This window comes from Salmo salar, chromosome 24, assembly GCF_965601325.2.
Source record: "Salmo salar chromosome 24, fSalSal1, whole genome shotgun sequence".
Classification (NCBI taxonomy): Eukaryota; Metazoa; Chordata; class Actinopteri; order Salmoniformes; family Salmonidae; genus Salmo; species Salmo salar.
This window is the reverse complement of record NC_138314.1, coordinates 21,894,898-21,915,000: the sequence shown is the minus strand read 5'-3', so window position 1 is coordinate 21,915,000 and position 20,103 is coordinate 21,894,898. Positions and strand designations below refer to the sequence as shown.

General features: G+C 43.3%; 2 protein-coding genes and 1 long non-coding RNA gene across 3 annotated transcripts in view; all 3 read left to right on the top strand.

Annotated features, from left to right (window-relative positions):
* LOC106585318 (dynamin-1-like protein) overlaps nucleotides 1-997 on the top strand; it is an 8,658-nt gene extending 7,661 nt beyond the window's left edge. Inside the window, exon 8 of the mRNA XM_082968575.1 lies at nucleotides 1-997. This exon is cut by the window's left edge and continues 772 nt beyond it. The gene's annotated coding sequence lies outside the window, so the exon portion shown is untranslated.
* A 7,391-nt stretch (nucleotides 998-8,388) lies between these two features.
* LOC145863959 (uncharacterized) lies at nucleotides 8,389-9,356 on the top strand. Its single transcript, XR_014382524.1, has 3 exons — nucleotides 8,389-8,834; nucleotides 8,928-9,058; nucleotides 9,195-9,356. It is a non-coding gene; the product is annotated as an uncharacterized LOC145863959 (long non-coding RNA).
* An 812-nt stretch (nucleotides 9,357-10,168) lies between these two features.
* Nucleotides 10,169-11,922, top strand: LOC106585319 (protein dispatched homolog 3; the record flags this gene model as incomplete). The annotated part of the gene is made up of 3 exons (XM_082968377.1): nucleotides 10,169-10,298; nucleotides 10,522-10,664; nucleotides 11,108-11,922. Coding segments are annotated over 3 exons (624 nt in total), but the record flags the coding sequence as incomplete, so codon positions are not given.
* Nucleotides 11,923-20,103: the final 8,181 nt, after the last annotated feature.

The following is a 20,103-nucleotide window of genomic DNA, read 5'->3' as shown; positions in this document are numbered from 1 at the left end:
CACAACAGAATACAGCATTCCTTTTCTCAATATGAAGTTTCTAGTCAGGCTTTTCTTTCACGTGTTGTTGGACAACTGAGACTACATCATTTATGAATAGCAGACACAAAGACTTGAGTGTGTGTGTGTGTGTGTGTGTGTGGGATAGCTTTTCAGGAAATGCAGGATAGTTATGGTTGAGTCCAGCACTGATTTGAGGAGTATAGTGATGAATTGTAGAAAGCCACTATGTAAAATGATTTTACTGTCCTTAGGCAGTCCTTTACTGGCCATATCTCAGAATGCATTCAAATATTGTACCCCATGTAAAAATGACCCCATGTATGCATTGTGCCTCATAGAGGCAGTGTCTTATAGAGGCAGATTCAGAAGTCTAGGTCTAGTCCTACCCAGATGACAGGGATGTTGGAGGTGTGAGAGACTAACATGGTTCTTGATTGAACTCATGCATGCACCCGTAATTGTATTCTCATTTTTTGTATGTAGATCCCCAAGTGGAGTATGCCCATACAACTGCAGCCCTTTATTTGTGATTCGGAACTAATATCATTGCGTGACGTTAGTGCATCTTCCCCACCCTCCATCCATTTAACATTAGCGATTCTAAAGTTTCTCTAATTATTGACATCGTAAATGCGCATCTGTTCCGTTAGCCAAACATGGAAAAGTTCCTAAAGGATGATGTTTATTCAGAAAGACTAGCCTTACAGAGAAGCACCATCTGAGCAGAAACACTAACTTCTGTGTGATCAGGGAGAACACAGTGTCTGTTCAGTCTTTCGGAAAGGACAGTATGGCTGTGTGTGTGCACGTACGTATGTCTGAATGTCTATCTGAATGAGAGGATGTGCTTGTGTGCGTTTCTATTATTTAACTGTATATGTTCGACTTTACAAACTGCCTGAAAGTGCTCGTCTGCCAATATTTGTGATACATGTAAGTTGATGGAATGATGTCTGTTCAGATTCAATAGACTCATTAAACCCTAACAACAACAGTCTGGTCTCTGTGAGATTACTTTGCAGGATGTCCTCAATAATTGATAAGATCTGAGCGATCATAAGATCTGCAGAGTCGTCCAATGCGTCCCCATTCAGTCCTCCAGATGGCAGCTATGACTCACAGCAGTCTGGTATCTGTCGTCATTTCCCTCTGTTCCTACTAAGCAGGTGAGCTGAAATCACTGTTGATATGTAGGATTATTCTGAGGTAAGATGGTATCCTATGCAGCATCTTGAAAAGGACAATGACAAAGTGGCCTGCATGTTGCAGAGACAGATTGACTTGCACTCACACTCCTGGCCCTGTCTGCAACCCCATTCTCCCTGCCTAGTAAGTGCAACAACACCCGTTGTAATTGAGAAAGCCAGCAGGAATTTACATTTCATTCTTATCTAAAATATTTCCATTTAGCAATGATGGATTGGCTATTGTCTCTTGTGTGAATGTTTGTGTGTGTATATGCGTACGCACACGCTGAGCAAAGACTTACTGTATATTAGTTTTGAAAGTTTGAGCTGGATGATGAAGTGATTGATTAAAAAGAATACAGGAGTGTATGTAATAAGACTATAACATTATCAAACCACTCATTCATGACAGAAATATGATGAAGGAGATTGCAATACTGTAGGTCTATACCCAGTGTAGTGCATCGGTACACGGAACAATGGGTGTAAACAGTGGAGAATATGTAAAATCTTCACTGTATCGTAATGAACCAAAGTGATGTGACCACAAGCAGCCCTATCTAACCATATTATCCAATCATAGCAGTCTACTGAAATAACTATACATTTCATGTTGAATAATGATAGCTCTGAGAGCGTTCCCTTTAACAAAATGTATTAGATGTGAATGCAGGAGGAAATTGGGGGAACAAAAAAAGAACACATGCTTGATGGGCTCAGACTCCTGGGGTTGAAATGATATGGCCTACACCTTGTCTTCAACTGTATCCAGTTACTCTGATCAACCTTCTGAACTACCCCCCCTCTCACTTTCCTCCTCGCAGAGCCCCGGCCAGACTATACCAACCAATTCCTCTCGAAGCCAAGGGGGACTCTGCTGCAGTCTGTTGGCAAAACCTTCCCGTTAGACACGTGTTTCATGCCAAATAGAGCTTGAATCAGAGTCAGCCCTCTTTTTGTATTACCTGTTAGGCTGTGATGAGATGTATCCCGTCACATGTAGTGTCCTTGATGCCCAGGGCTGTGCTCCCCTTCCCTCGGTGTGCCAGTCAGGAGAGAAGCCTGAACAAAGCCATGAGAGAAGAGCTGCTGGGAGAGTGAAAGAACTGATACTCTCACTGACTGTCGCCTGGACAACCAGGCACAGGAGGGAGGGAAGAGTGAGAGAAAGGGAGAAAACAACAAAACATAATTGTCATGGTGGCCAAGACTCATTGAGCAACATAAAGATCTCATAAGTCTTGTATCAGAGAGGCTGCACAACGGTGCAGGCGCTCTCCCTCGTGGAGCTAGAACACTGAACATTAAACAGAGATCAACAGAGCGAATCAAGTGAACATCTGGAGAACAAGTTTGAAATGAAATTGTTCAGCACAGGTTTGCATCCTCAGAGGACTCCATAGGGCTGCACATTCTGTCAGTTCATACCTCTACTCATCAAGCTCAGGTAAGATTCTCCGGCTTTGCTGTACACTGCAGTAAATGGAGCTCTCAGGTGGATTGAAAAGTTTCAGAGACCTTGGCTTGCTGTAATGGGATGGTTTTATTTTTTTATCTGTCGTCAAACTTCGCATGGCTCTGTAAATCTCCAGGCAATCACTCTTCTTCTGCAATCACCCACCATCTCCCCCAGGTGCAGCAGCAGTAGTGAGATTTCAGATTTGGGTTTATGGTACTTGCATGTGTTGAGGGAGTCATCCGTGTTTGCAAATATCAAACAAATTACTATCATTACAGTAGGTACAAATGGAGCATGAGTGTGAGGTCTTTACACTTGAACTATGCTGAACCTTTATATCCTAGGGATCTGTGAAGAATAGAGGCATCACCCTCAGTGATTCCCCTTTAGTTATATACTCAGTGCTCATACATAAGCAATGTCTGTCTTCTGGCATGCTGGGCTGAGATTAATGTCCCTTTTTAAATGATGTTGCATTGTCTGTGAATTTAAACCATGCTGAATCTGTGGGGCAGGAGAAACTGAAATCCATATTGGATGATATTGGATTCATCCTTTCCCAAATGGGGAAGGGGAGGAAGGAGAGCAGACTGGAGCATAACCTTTCTTACTGACAGCTAAAAATAGTATGTATGTATCCTCCTTACCCCCACCTTTCTAGACACTTGTGCAAACACACAGGCATACACACACACATCGGCACATCCCCAGAAAGCAAGAAATAAAAGCCTTATGTGCCTGTTAGTAAGGGTGTGTTGGATGGCATGCTGGGAGTGTTTAGAGTGCCACATCAGATCCACAGGAGACTAACACTCAGCATAGACAGTACAGTACCAAGAAAACCACACACTGCCACACAACAGCAGTAGTCACCAGCTGACATTCAACCCTGGGCATTGGTGCTTCACATTCCAAAGTCAACCCAAAAAGCTAGCATTTGGTCTGGACGGTTATATCTTCTGTTCTCTAGAAGGTTATTCACATAAGGATATTAATTCACCTTTCACTGCATTTTTTTAAATAGTTGTATCAGGGTAATTGATATGTCACAGCATTGTAAATGTACAAAATGATCAACCTCATCCAATGAATTTGTCTTTGCTGTGGAAGATCTGTAGTTGAAAATAACCTATATATTTAGCTGGGCAGTGTCTCTACAATATGGGTCTAAAAATAAATGACAGACTAGAATGACAAAGTTCCAGAATCATGCTGATTTGAAACTTTTGAGAATGCTTTTGTTATTTAATTTTTATTCCCCCACCCGCACAGCCTAAATTGACTTCCTCTGCTCTCAAGCATTAAAGAAAAATTAAAAAGTTGAATGATTCTGGCAGCTTGTAAACACATTTCTCATTCTCGCTTCAGCCCTTGGAGTGTTACCCTGCAGTTGAGGCTTCTCTCATAAAGATATTGTATGGCTAGAAAAGCGGCGCGGCTGAATTCATCAACTGGGGAAAAGGATGTGTCAGAGACCGATTACTCCAGGAGGCATCGCAGTAATCTGCCTGGTGGTGGAGGGAGCCAGGGATGCTCTACTGTACATCTATGTTATGTTATGTCTGTGTAACGGTGTTCTCAGCAAACGACCATTAACATGAAATACACAGCTCTGCTTTAATAGCACAGAGTCTGCATAACTGAAGAGTAGTGTGAGGGGCCAGCATGGTGTTTCACCACAACTGATCAGTAATTCCAGGCATGTGGAAACAAACAAGGCAGGTATGGAAATGTACAGAGCTAGCTGATTTTAAACTGCCTTGAATATTAAACTGCACTAAGCTGCCTTTCACACAGGACATCATCATTTGTTGGTGTTGTAAGGTGTTCCATTTCCCCTCTTTTTCTCCCTCTCCTTTCCCCTCTTTTTCTCCCTCTCCCCTCTCAACGGACTGATCCTGTGTCTAATGAATTTGTCCTCTGCAGACCCAGATGTTCTCCCAGTGCAGACAGATGTTGAACTGCTCTGTTCTCTCAGTGAGGGTGTCCATCTCTGCCCTGAACAATGGCATGGCACTGGGTGGACTCATTGTCATGGTGATCTCCTTGAATAGACTGTATTCGTGACTATGTGCAGGTGCAGCTGCAAATGTGTACAGATACCTAGCTACTACGGCTGATAACAAATCATAATGCCTATTTTCGTTCTTGATCAATGGCCATAGGTTTACCAACCAAATGAACAATCGATTCAAATACACTTATCTTATCGGAAACGTAAATATTCAAGACCCAGACTGAAGAGCGATATGGAAATTATGCACCCACTCTTTTGGCCTCCCGCCGCACCTAGATGACCCTGGAGCTCTATTCTAAAGATGGTAGATGACTTACCAATTTGTCGTTAGCACGATTATTGCCACTTGAATACCAAGTTACAGCAGTATCCTGTGTTTGCAGTGGAATGAAAAGAGGAAGGAACAATAGCTTAACACTATCAGAAGCTGTCTATCACCAGGGATAAAACCCCTCATACTCTCTCTAACATTCCACACGTCTCTCCACTCTCCGTAATTAGACAAGTGAGAGTATTTAATTTGCTGAAGATCAGCCAAACCCAAGTCGACTGCTGATATGGACAAAGACGCCACTGAGCACTCTAGGGGAAATATTGTTTTTTACACACACTGAAGGAATGAGTGAGAGGCATGAAATTACAGCCAATACTCTCTAAGCCCCCAGCCTTAGTGTTCAGCATATTAAACTGGCAGACCGGTACACTGCTTTGGGCCCTTGAGACAAGGTCCATCTTCTTCCTAAATTCTCCCCTTGACGTTCCTGTCAGCTGAATAAGAACCCTGTGTGTCTTGGCTATTGAGGGACAGATTTAATGGCTGTGCTCTTGCTGGCTGTGTACTGCAGAATACCCTGCACCACTATTATGACTGCTCTGTAAATTACCTATAGTTTGTCTGTTTTTCTGCCCAAGGACAGGAGAGGATTTGCTTTCGGAGAGTGTAATGAAGTACTGTGAGTGTTTGTGACAGGTGCTCCAGCCATGGACTTGGAAGACGAGCAATTGTTATTCCAGAGCAGCTGGGATGCTGAGAAAGAAGAGGAGGAGGAGGAGGAGGAGGGTGGGGAGTCAGATACCCAGATTAATGGGAGGACCAGCACCACTGGAGGCAATGGTGTGGGGAGCGGTGGGCTGGGTCTACACACAGCCCTGGGTGAGTGGTGTTGTCCTGGGAGTTCAAGTTTTTCTCCTCTGTGCCCTCTCTGCCTACATGTTCCTATACTGCCCCCCATTGGACATAGACCTTTCCTACAGTGCCTTTGAGGTTCACAGCCACTGCTCCGCTGAGCGGTTTGATGCACTCACCATTGCCATAAAGACTCAGTTGGGTTCCTGGGACAGACGCAGGCGTGACGTGGACCCCTATGACTCCACCGCTCTACAGGAGCTGCTGTTGGACATGCTGGGTAGGCAGGAACATCCAACAGAACATCACATGGAGGGCTGAACTCGGAATCTCTGAAAAAAAACTTGTTCAAAAGAGTAGTTATGGAACAGAGAGGAGATGCCCTGAGTCAGCAAGAGACTGAGAGGCATGGAGAGGCTAGGGGTGGTAAAGTAGAGGTAAGAGAGGAGGATAAGAATACAACAAATTTAGGAAAATCTGAGAGTCGTGAGTCCATAGAAGGAGAGGGCGACAGGGACAGTGAGAGATCTCAGACTAGGATGCGCAGGTTTGCTCCCAACTACTCATACCTGCAGAGCCAGGCCCTGTGGAGGATGGAGTTGGTGTTTGTAGCTCAGGGTGGGGGGGACAACAATATCTTCACCCCAGAGCGTCTCCGCACCATCCACCACATAGAGCGCCTGCTCATGCAGCATCCCCAGTTCCAACAGTTCTGTTGGAAGCCTCTGGAGGTCCTGAGAGACCTGCCCCTGGGCCCCTCCTACTGCTCCCCTCCAAGCTCCCTCCTCTCCTACCTCTTCCCCAGTGAACGGGGAGGCAGGCTCTACACCGATGGCATGGGACCCAACCTGGCTGACATCCATGGTGAGTCTGATGTTTATAAAACTGGGCAACTTCTGTACGTACAGTTGCTGCTCTGCGTGATTTAGTAGGGAGCTCTTCTGCTTAAGGGAGATCAAGCAGAATATTAAAGGGAGCAGGCAGTGACTGTACCACTTTGATCTTCACTTGTGTTTCTACTCACAGGTGCTCTGAGTCTAGCGATCACCCACCCACAGTTCTACTGGTATGTGGATGAGAGTCTGGCCCCTGACCGGCTCTCCTCCTCTCTCCTGCACATTGAGATCCAATTTGGAGCTCCGCTGCTCTCTTACTGCTCCCTCTAGGACCGGCCTGAGGAGCAGAGAAGCCGCTTCAGGAACTTTGTGGTTCAGTACGCTGACATCCTGGCTCAGCAGTCCACCAGGTGGGTTATGGCTTATGGGGCCCTCTGCCAATGCTGATGATACGCTGTGTGCTGTGTAAGCTTTAAAAGAACCACATTCTAAAAGACATAAAGAGCCATAAGATGAACTGATGCTGTTTTTAATTTCTCACAAGACTTTGACTCTCCAGACCAATTGTAATTAAGCACAATCAAAGAGTCCCTCCTTTCATGACACCCACATACTATTTTTTCATTCTCTTGTATCTGTCTCCTTATCTCTGGATATGTGGGATGCTAGCCAGGTGAAGGTGTTGTATGGGGGCACAGAGCTGTTTGATAACGAGGTGAGACAGACCTTCTACAGAGACATGTTGCTGGCGCTGATCAGTGGAGGCTGCATCACTCTGCTGGTCTATTTCCTCACCTCCTTCTCAAGTAAGGTCCCATGCACTCTCCCACCTGCATTAGATATAACATGCATGTTATTGCAACATTTCCTATAGGTCATATGCTGTTATACATGGTATCTGATAAGCTAGCATCAGTATAGTATTGTTATTATTTTGATACCACATGCATGAGGTCTCGCAGTCAGTCACTTTGGTGGGTCTCTACAGTGTTCCTGACATTCTTTGGGCTCACTAGCATTGGTCTTTGGGGTGAGATACCTTGGCATCCTCAATGGGGTTGCAGCCTTGTGCTGCTGCCTCCTGCGGCCGGACACTCATGCCCCGTTACTGTTTCATCCAGACACCAACCTCCAGACTCTACTGGGACTGAGGAACAACCTCAGTGCCCAGGGCATATCCTGCCACATGTGCTCTGGTGAGGCGTCGCCATCAATCTGTGTGATGGAACCCAGATGGGTGTAAAGTAAACTGATTCCACTACTTTAAAGCCCAATGAAACTCCCCAGTTCTGCAACTGTCTGGCTGTAAATGTCTTTAAGCAACATTTCAATTAATTTTAGACTGGGATATTAATTTACAGTCGACTCTTGGTAAGAGCTGACTCCATTGCATTATTATTCTTGCTATGGGTATTTGCATGCTCCAGTTCAGTGCTCACATTTACAATACTCCCAGGACATTGCATATACCAGGATAATAAGCTCTGCCAATCATTTAGCATTGAATCGAAATGTCCCCTGCAGGTCTGTTCATGGAGAAACCTCATCTTCTGCACAGCCCTACCCATACTACCCCCTCCGTGGCTTGGTTTCACGCCCAGCAACATACCAAAAGCACTTCAAACTCAACTCTACAGAGCCCAATCACACCAAGCACTTCCTCCATCACAACAGGTACTGGATAGTATGTTAACATATCAAAATAGGATCCACATGAATATATCCCTGGCAATGTTCTGTCAATGTTTGAATGTGTGCTTCTATTAATCTACTGCGTATACTACTACTGTATCTTTTCATGACAGGGCCTCTGCTGACCGTTTATGTCTCTAAGCTGGGTGTAGGCACTTCTATCACTCTGTACCGCTTCGCTCTGAATACTCGCATGCCCTCGCCTTGGAAAAGCCTCAGTCCTAGGAATGGAGAAGTTCCATCTTTTCAGGTTAGATGACCCCAAAATAAAAATGCGGTATTACTGGGTTATGATCGAATATCTAACTTCTGATAATCAGCTTCATCATATAACTTCTGGTGTCTCTAAACAGGCTTACATTGAACCTCACAGCAACTTCAGCACCCACATGACTGTGTGTGTGTCCCACCCCAGCCCTCGCTGGATGATCACTTCCCAGTCATGTGACCCACGCCACGGCTGGAGGTCAGAGTTCAGCTTCTATGTGGCATCGGCTGAGCAGCAGCACAGCAGGTAAAAGGAATGACGAGGGACAGATGGAGGAATAGAGAACAGTCAAGCTGTTTGTGGTCAAACTGTTAACACAGCTGTCCTTGTGCCTCCTAGGAGGCTGTATTTTGCCCAGCACAACCTTAGTCCTCATCCAAGCCGAGTGTGTGCAGAACCATCTGGTTGTGTAATCAGCTCCGGGCCTGACGGACCCACACGGGGCTACTTCTACACACTGCTCCCCACAGGTAAGAGCGGGAGAACATCTGGAGCCAGAAGACATCAGGGAACTGCATGAATACTGAAATAAAAGAGTGTACTATGAATTGTTGCTTATGAATGTGATGGAGTGACCTTTTTCCTAATTTGTACCTTGTTTCAAAGATTCCACCTCAACGAAAAGGTCCAGGACCTCCGGTTTTAACCCCTGTAGTGTTGGTGGCTGTGGCCAGCCAGCAGTCCGTTCTCTGGTTGACACTGGTGCCATGGTGTTTGGAATACTGGGAGTCAACCGCAGCCAACGCACAGACAACCACGTCATTGGGGACATGGTGAGGGGCCAACTGCGAGACAATAAAGATATGAAGGTGTAATTTAATAATCAATACTGTTTTACTTGTATTCATTTGCTTTAAAATTCTCTCCAAAGGGCAGTGTGATATTGGATCCAAACTTTGATATCTTCCAAGAGATTGGTCATCTCTGCCAAATCTGTAAAGTCATCAGTGCTAATAAACAGCTTGTGAAGCCGGGACGAGCCCAATGTCTACCCTCCGGTACAAACTGCACAGGCACAGTCTAACACGTATAACAGCACACATACACAAACCACGTTTGATATGAGTTACATGTATTCTCTCTCTCCCTCTCTTTAGGCAACAAGCTTTCTTCTATCCTGCCCTTACTCCACCCAGACTGCCACTCACTCCCTGAGCCCAACCTGTTGCCAGGCCAGCTGTCCCATGGGGCCGTGGGGACACACGGTGGCAGAGTGCGCTGGCTCTCCATGGCCTTTGAGTCTGTGAGTGCTAGCCACTGTTGTCCTTGGTGTATACTACCACCTCTAATGTAGTGATATAGCCCTGATCTGTGCCTGTAACTGAGCCCATGTATTTTTCATCTGTCTGTTCCTAAGACCACCTACAAGGGGAAATCCTCTTTCCAGACTCGCTCAGACTTCCTCCAATGGGAGACCTTCCTACAAGAGCAGCTCTCAGCTCTCCCAGAGTCCTCTGCTCTACGGAGAGGTTTCCAGACCTGTGAGCACTGGAATCCGGAGGACAGCTAATAAATATATGTAAAAGATGATTATTTCAGTCCTTCTGGGAATGTAACTTTCCTGTGCTGACTGACTCCATCCTGGGTTTTATGTAGGTGTGGAGAGCGCCCTCTGCAGTCTGCTTCTGTCCCTGGCCATATGTGTGGCAGCTGTGTCTGTTTTCACTACCCATACGCTTCTGCTGCTGCCAATACTGCTCACCATTATGGGTAAGACACTGCTGATCAAGCCTTTATTTTTATCAGGATGGCCCATTGTGAATAGACTGCGGAGAAAGGTCTCCAATAATTAGATACAATGCAGTATTGATGTGTCATTGGGTATAATAACTGTTGTAATGTACATACTGTATGTTCTGTGGTTTTAGCCGTGGGAGGATTAGGGGGTCATCTGTCTGTCAGTATGTGACTGTGATCTCTTGACCATATGCAGGGGTCATCTGTCTGGTGGTGGCCATCATGAACTGGCTGGGCTGGGAGTTGGGGGCCATCTCTCTGTCCATCCTAGTGGGCTCCTCAGTGGAGGGCTACCTGCTGGCTGGAGAGACCTTACCAGCCACACCAGAACACACCATGGTACGTACAACACAATCTGATATGCATCTATTATTGGCACATGAGGAATTTAATTTACATATTATATATTCTACTGTTAGAGAGACAAACTTGGTAAATGAAGGATTTGCCTTGAGTATATTCTGTTTACTTAAAAGTCACTCTGTGATGAATGCCACCGGGTTTAATGGAATATGGGGGCGGCAGGGTAGCCTAGTGGTTAGAGTGTTGGGCTAGTAACCGAAAGGTTGCAAGTTTGAATCCCCGAGCTGACAAGGTACAAATCTGTCGTTCTGCCCCTGAACAAGGCAGTTAACCCACTGTTCCTAGGCCGTCATTGAAAATAAGAATTTGTTCTTAACTGACTTGCCTAGTTAAAAAAAGGTTAAATAAATAAAATATGCCTGAGGGTTATGATGCATAAAGAGAAAATACTCATTATATAAATCTGTTTGTATTCTCAGGATCTGTCAGCTAAAAGGCAGAGACGGACCCTAGACGCAGTGAACCACGTAGGAGTTGCCATAGTGTCCAGTGCTGTACCCACAGTCATTTCAACCATCCTTCTCTTCTTCTGTGTCATTGTGCCTTTTGCTAAATTTGGTCAGATCGTGGCCATAAACACAGTAGTGTCCATTTTGTTCACCCTGACTGTGACAGCAGCCATGTTAGCCACCATGGGCCCTGCCAACTTCCACAGGCCTCCCGGTGCCGTGCTGAAGGCCAGCCTGGCAGTACTGGGCACCACAGCCTTTGGCGTTGCCCTGTGCTGGGCAACTAGGACCAGTCCCTGGCACACAGTAGTCACCATGTGACCACAAAAACTCAACCACTACTGTTACCTCTGTAAGCAGAACTAAGAGGCTTGGTCTAAACCTCAGTTTAGTATTGTTCTATACATGCAGCTGGAAGGTTTCAGATAAGTAAAAGCATCTTGTTGAAGTAGACCATTGTTGATGTGGATAAAGTTGAATAATTTTTTTACCAGAAGAACAGAATGTGGTCTCTTGAGAATAAATAGTCTGCAGAATAGGCTTTGGTTTCTGTGGATGCAGCCAACTGCCCACAGAAGGAGATTACACAGTGTTGATTAAATACTGGTTGGGTCCACGTTGTTCTATTGTCCATGTTACTCTGTTCCTGAGAATATTTTTTTTCTTCTGAAAATTACTGGCTTCTCTGACCTGCTGTTAGCAATAACCTCATCTCTGGAGATTTGAAACCACACTTTGAGGTCCAAGAAGACAGGCGTTGAATCATTAAAACAATATGAATCATTGTCATGCACTCCCTTATTCCAGTGATAAGCCTATCACTCACATAACACCTCTTCACTTGTCTGATTGTTCAGAAGAGAATGTTGCGAGTCAAAAGATTATTCAAGACAAGGCCAGTGTAAATTGGGAAGATTGTAAAAACTGGTTTAAAAGGTTCTTTACTTTACTGGCCTCACTCTTGTCCAGTCTACATGTGTAGATCTTAGATGTAGTGTGAGATATCTCATCGGGTTCTTGGTTACCTCCCTGACCAAGGAAGGCCCGTCTCCCTGATTGCTCAATTTGGCCAGGAGGCCAGCTCTAGGAAGAGTCTTGGTGGTTTCAAACTTTTTCTATTTAAGAATGATGGCGGCCACTGTCTTCTTGGGGACCTTCAATGCTGTAGCCATTTTTTGGTACCCTTCCCCAGATCTGTGCCTCGACACAATCCTGTCTCGGAGCTCTACGGAGAATTCCTTTGTCCTCATGGCTTGGTTTTTGCTCTGACATGCACTCTCAACTGTGGGACCTTTATATAGACAGGTGTGTGCCTTAACAAATAATGTCCAATCAATTGAATTTACAACAGGTGGACTCCAATCAAGTTGATCATCTCAAGGATCTGAAGGGTCTGAATACTTATGTAAATAAGGTATTTCTGTTTTTTATTTTCAATAACCTGTTTTTGCTTTGTCATTATTGGGTAGTGTATGTAGATTGATGAGGAAAACAATTTAATCCATTTTGGAATACGGCTGTAACAACAGAATGTGGAAAAAGTCAAGGGGTCTGAATACTTTCCGAATGCACTGTACTGTATGCTGCTAATAACACACACACTTGGGAAATGTTTTCCTTCTCCTGAGGCTACCTACTAACACACTCCTTGAGTGCTGTAACATTCGGTGGTAATAGAGCAGTGATTTGAGGAGCATTTCGAGGAAGGGATATTGCAATTCCACGAACAACAATTGCAATTCCGCAAACAATGCCACAGACAGAAGTAACTCAACTTTAACATCTGATAAGGAAATTAAGGACTAACCACACATATCTGAACAAAAATGCTAAGAAAAATGCTAGCCCTCTCATTATGGTTCAAATGTACTGTACATTTCTCTCTAAGGCCTAGATTCAATCAGATCAACGATAGCTGACACACTGATGTTTTGGAGGTGTGTGAGGTCGAACTGCATACACCGCCACATTCGTATAAAAGGTCAGAATGAGAAAGTGTAGGCTATATATAAATAATTACGCTCAAATTGACAAATCATTAAACTAAATAATGAGAATTTCTATCATCATAATCGAGGTGTAGATTAGGCTTACATTTCACGTTCCAGTGTTCGAACTTGTAAACAAGACTGCATGGGATTTCTGTTAATTTGACTGTGCAGCCAATGACAATGTCTGCTTTACGTATAATGCACTGCCAAAACAACAGCTATGCAGTCTGCAAAAGCAGATTTGATTGAATAGACCCCGAAGCAATACTGTAGTATCTTCATGCACTTCAGACTGTAAATGGTAAATTGTAAACCTACAAAAATGTGAGTTATGTACTGTGGTGAAGGTATCAATTCTATGGCACAGTCGGTGCTTAATTTGAGCCGATTCTTGCCCTTGACTTTTTCGTTGTGGAACGTATTTGCCAGGATCTGGTACCTCTCATCGCATTACTTTTTTTTTCTTCACTGTAATGTAAAAATGTGAATAAAAGCAATCACAGTTAATTCGAGTTGCCTTTGTAATTCTAATGCCCCCTAAAAAACGTATTGTGAAAACGTAGATTTTCAGCCATTGCCTGATATTCTAAGAATGAATTTGCGTTGGGAGGACCGGGTTTATAGTTTGCGCAACATTGTAGCCTAGGGAACAACACGTTGCTGTGGTGTGAGATAAGCATGCCGGTAGCCTATCTCTCACAGAACTAGAATGAGATTCACTTTATATTATCTCCAGTGGCGATTTGGGAGATGAAGGTAAAAAATGGTGGGATGCATGCCAGCAAATCCACTACACAACACAAAACTAAACGATTAATTGCACTATAACAGTGACAAACGGTGCCCACAAACTGTTAGGGCCTACATAAATCTGCCCCATATATGCCAAAAGCCTCTCTCTCTCTCATTTTACTTTGTAAAACAATGTTGTTTGCTCAATATGCCTGTTTGGAAGTTGATAGAATATTGTGGTAGCCTCTACAGACAGATCAGTACTTACTAAAAGTCTAGTGGCGGCCGCTGATTTGTTGAATACCCAGGGCACGAGGTGGTTGGTGTTGTCAACAAAGCAGCATGACAGAAATATATGATGCCACGTTTTCGAACTACTGGTAGTTTCTTTGAGAAGATATATAAAGCGATCTGTGCATTTGAACAACAGCATAAATACAGTTGAAGACGGAAGTTTACATACACCTTAGCCAAATAATTTAAACTCAGTTTTTCACAATCCCTCACATTTAATCCTAGTAACAATTCTCTGCCTTAGGTCAGTTAGGATCACCACTTTATTTTAATGTGAAATGTCAGAATAATAGTAGAGAGAATTATTTATTTCAACTTTTAATTCATTCATCACATTCTCAGTGGGTCAGAAGTTTACATATACTCAATTAGTATTTTGTAGCATTGCCTTTAAATTGTTTAACTTGGGTCAAATGTTTCGGATAGCTTTCACAAGCTTCCCACAATAAATTGGGTGAATTTTGGCCCATTCCTCCTTACAGAGCTGGTGTAACTGAGTCAGATTTATAGGCCTCCTTGCTCGCACACGCTTTTTCAGTTCTGACCACAAAACTTCTATAGGATTGACGTCAGGGCTTTGTGATGGCCACTCCAATACCTTGACTTTGTTGTCCTTAAGCCATTTTGCCACAACTTAGGAAGTATACTTGGGGTCATTGTTAATTTGGAAGACCCATTTGCGACCAAGCTTTAACTTCCTGACTGATGTCTTGAGATGTTGCTTCAATATATCCACATAATTTTCCATCCTTATGATGCCATCTATTTTGTGAAGTGCACCAGTCCTTCCTGCAGCCGTACAACATGATGCTGCCACCCCCATGCTTCACGGTTGGGATGGTGTTCTTCGGCTTGCAAGCATCCCCCTTTTTCCTCCAAACATAATGATGGTCATTATGGCCAAACAGTTCTATTTTTGTTTCATCAGACCAGAGCACATTGCTCCAAAAAGTACGATATTTGTCCCCATGTGCAGTTGCAAACCGTGGTCTGGCTTTTTAATGGCGGTTTTGGAGCAATGGCTTCTTCCTTGCTGAGCGGCCTTTCAGGTTATGTTGATATAGGACTCATTTTACTGTGGATATAGATACTTTTGTACCTGTTTCCTCCAGCATCTTCACAAGGTCCTTTGCTGTTGTTCTGGGATGGATTTGCACTTTTCCCACCAAAGTGCGTTCATCTCTAGGAGACAGAAAGCGTCTTCTTCCTAAGCGTTATGACGGCTGTGTGGTCCCATGGTGTTTATACTTGCATACTAATGTTTGTACAGATGAACGTGGTACCTCCAGGTGTTTGGAAATTGCTCCCAAAATTGCTCCCAAGGATGAACCAGACTTGTGGAGGTTTACAATTGTTTTTCTGAGGTCTTGGCTGATTTCTTTTGATTTTCCCATGATGTCAACCAAAGTGGCACTGAGTTTGAAGGTAGGCCTTGAAATACATCCACAGATACACCTCGAATTGACTCAAATTATGTCAGTTATCCTATCAGAAGCTTCTAAAGCCATGACATCATTTTCTGGGATTTTCCAAGCTGTTTAAAGGCACAGTCAACTTAGTGTATGTAAACTTTGGATCCACTGGAATTGTGATACAGTGAATTATAGGTGAAATAATCTGTCTGTAAACAATTGTTGGAAAAATTACTTTGTTTCATGCACAAAGTAGATCTCCTAATCGACTTGCCAAAACTATAGTTTGTTAACAAGAAATTTGTGGAGTGGTTGAAAAACAAGTTTTAATGACTCCAACCTAAGTGTATGTAAACTTCTGACTTCAACTGTACACCTATTTCACTTTTGCATAGCAAAAAAAAGGAATGACCTCTGACATGCGTCCACTGTTTTGAACAGATTAGATTATACTATTTAGAATGAGCTCACATCATGAGTGCATAAGGGAGAACGCAACAAGCATGCAGATGCAATAAGTGAAAACACATCATCTAACTGGGGATAGCTAGCTTACATAATGTCACAAAGCATGTTGCCCTAGCCAGTTAACTTTTTTTCTGAAATAACTTCATATTTACGAGTTAGTCAGATATTAGTTTAGAAAGACTTGAAATTGTCATCGGAGCTAACTAGCTAGCAAGCTGCTTATCAAAGGTAGATAACTGGTTAATTCGACCCAAAAATCTACCAAAAAATGTCTCAATGTTTCTCAAAATTATTGTAGCTAGCTAATTAATTTGATCATGCTTTGTGATACATAAGGTCATATGCTGTTTCAATCCACACAACATAAAATTTGCGTGATTGCACACGCACACTTCACCGAGTAGGTGTTTCCCAATGGAAATATGCAAATACATGCTCTAGCTCATGCTTGGTTCTGCCCCCTCCTTGCTTGTCCTGCCTACTATGACCCATTTGTACTCGGAGTGGACTTCTAGTCCGACTCAGGAGGCGGGTACACCATCCACCGCTTCCGAGTATATTACTCGCTAATGTTCAGTCTCTGGACAATAAAATAGACCAGCTCAAGGCGAGGATCTCCTTCCGAGAGACATCAGAGATTGTAACATACTCTGTTTCACGGAATCATGGCTCTCTACGGATATACATTCCCCGTCCATACAGCCAGCTGGGTTTTCAGTACATCGCGCAGACAGGAATAAAGAACTCTCAGAGAAGAAGGGCGATGGTGTATGTTTCATGATTAACCACTCATGGTGTGATTACATACTTAAACTCAAGTCTTTTTGTTCACCCGACCTAGAATACCCTACAGTCAAATGCTGACCGTATTGCCTCCCGAGAGAATTCTCTTCGGTTATAGTCACAGCAGTGTATATACCATGACGGTTCTCAAGGAACTACCCTGGACTTTATGCAAACTGGAAAGCACATATCCTGAGGCTGCATTAATTGTTGTTTGGAGATATTAACAAAGCAAATTTGAAGAAAACGCTACCAAAGTTCTATCAACACATTGACTGTAGCACTCGTGCTGGGAAAACACTCAAGCACTGCTATTTTCTCTTCAGGGATGCCTACAAGGCCCTCCCCCGCCCTCCCTTCGGCAAATCAGATCACAACTCCATTTTGCTCCTCCCTTCCTATAGGCAGAAATTCAAACAGGAATTATCTGTGCTAAGGTCTATGCAACACTGGTCTGACCAATCAGAATCCATGCTTCAAGATTGTTTTGATCACGCAGACTGGGATATGTTCCAGGTAGCCTCAGATAATAACATTGATGTATACACCGACACGGTGACTGAGTTCATCAGGAAGTGTATAGGGGATGTTGTTCACACTGTAAAAGTTACAACCTACCCAAACCAATCACAATTCAATGGCTCAGACAAGAGACGTATGTGTCAGATCCTATTGGCGCGTTCTAGCAGTTATTTGCATATTTCTGTTAGGGAACCTCTACTTTGTGAAATACACGTGTGCAATAAATCATGCGCCTCTTCTAAACAACGCAATTTTTTGAAACTTTGGCAAAGTGTAAAGTCTACAAAACATTGTCCACTTTGTTTGTTACAGATTATAGTTTTGGAAACAGAAAACTGTATTGAGATCAAATATTTTATCGAGGAGAAAATGTGCAGGATGTCGGTCAAAATTCATCTCGCTCCATGTTCTTCCACTGCCGGCCAGTGGGCTTCCTCTCATCACCATATTTGGTGAGTGGAAAAGCCAAACGGATGCTTCACATTTATACCTACATCCAGTGAAATGTCTGTCTCATTGTTCTTGCGCATGCATGCCATTTTTTTATGGGCCTAATAATGACGTAATTTAAAAAGGAATGACCTTTTAATGTGGCATGAGCACAACTAATTAGGAATTGCCATTGATTAGGCCTACATTAATTGATGCGTCTTGCTGACAAATTTCCCTTTTTTGTAGCCTGAAAAGTTTGGACACCTGAAATGAGGCTGAAACTGTCCCGGAAAAATGGGATGGTCACTAATACACTATTTACTAAACTAGGCTACAATGCGTCTCACCATGAACTTCAAATAGGCCTACCAGTAACCCCTGATGTAGTGGTAAAAAAAATTGGTGGGTAAACTCTGATTGTGGTAAATAAAAGTAACGCCCCCTATACTTTTAATGCATTTTTCTGCAAAATGTGGTAAAACAGAGTTAACTTGCTTTTACTCTCCACTAGACCTACCCTCTCAGCCAAGGCAATTTTACACATGAACACACGCAAGACAGGAAGCCTACATTCAATAGAAAATGAGTTGAATCAAAACATGTTTTACACCCTATTCATGAATTGTCCATAATTCATGAGTTAATGCTAGGTGTCTTCACAGATCATGTGATATAAAATACTACCTTTCCTTACATTAATTACATTTATGACAGTGTTATTTGTCATTATTGAGCATTTAACAATTGAATTAGGACACTAAATTTAAACCCTGTACCAACTATGGATCTTGGCGATCTCGGAGAATGCACTGTAAGTGTATCTATTCCTACGTAACATTTCATTAGGCCTATGTTTCGCCGTGAAACACTTCTCATGGTCACACAAATCCCAAATAATGTAGGCCTGTACCATCGCAAAATCGAATGCTTCTAATCAACCGAACTTTAAAACCTCGTCTAACCGAAAGAGTTACCTTATAGGCTTACTGTCGTAACGTGTACTTGTTGGATGGATTGGATGCGCATCTGGCTTTAGAATAGTTATCTAGTGATATTGTCGACCATCATCAGTTGATCAAGGAAAGGAAACAAATATTGATAAAAAAAACAGTAAAGCTAAATAAATGGTCTACTACTTCTGGCCAAGTATGGCACGAAGAACAACAGTACCCGCGCACACCTGGAAAAGAAGCAAAAGCAAACAATGATAAATCAACAGATAAATCTAATGCATTGCAATAAAGGCATAGGTTATTTTTTGTCAAGGACGCGTGGAAAACAAATAGCGACAATTAGGAAGTACAAAGGAAAATCTATGCATAAAGAGCTCAGTTGAGGCTGAAATTCAACACTACTGAGTGTACAGTGTTCCACATAGAACTACATGGATTTATCCATAACAGAGAAGTGGGGGTGTTCGTTTCATTTAGAAGCTTTTATTTTCATATTTACCAATGTAAAACATACACTATATATACAAAAGTATGGTGGATTCGGCTATTTCAGCCACACCTGTTGCTGGCAGGTGTATACAAATCGAGCACACAGCCATGCAATCACTATAGACAAACATTGCAGTAGAATGGCCTTACTGAAGAGCTCAGTGACTTTCAATCGCACCTTCATAGGAAGCCACCTTTCCAACAAGTCAGTTGGTTAAATTTCTGCCCTGCTAGACCTGCCCCAGTCAACTATAAGTGCTGTTATTGTGAAGTGGAAACATCTAGGAGCAACAAGGCTCAGCCTCAAAGGGATAGGCCACACAAGCTCACAGAACGGGACCGCCGAATGCTGTAGCGCATAAAAATTGTCTGTCCTAGGGTTGTAACACTCACTACAGAGTTCCAAACTCCCTATGGAAGCAACGTCAGCACAATAACTGTTTTGTCGGGAGCTTCATGAAATTGGTTTCCATGGCCGAGCAGCTGCACACAAGCCTAAGATCAACACGTGCAATGCCAAGCGTCGGCTGGAGTGTTGTAAAGCTCATCGCCACTGGACTTTGGAGCAATGGAAACACATTCTCTGGAGTGATGAACCACGCTTCACCATCTGGCAGTCCGACAGACTAATCTGGGTTTGGTGGATGCCAGAACACTACCTGCCCCAATGCATAGTGCCAACTGTAAAGTTTGGTGGAGCAGGAATAATGTTTTTTCATGGTTTGGGCTACAGCATGCAATTACATTCTAGACAATTCTGTGCTTCCAAATTTGTGGCAACAGTTAGGGGGAGGCCCTTTCCTTTTTCAGCATGACAATGCCCTCCCTCGTGCACAAACTGAGGTTCATGCAGAAATGGTTTGTCAAGATCACTGTGGAAGAACTTGACT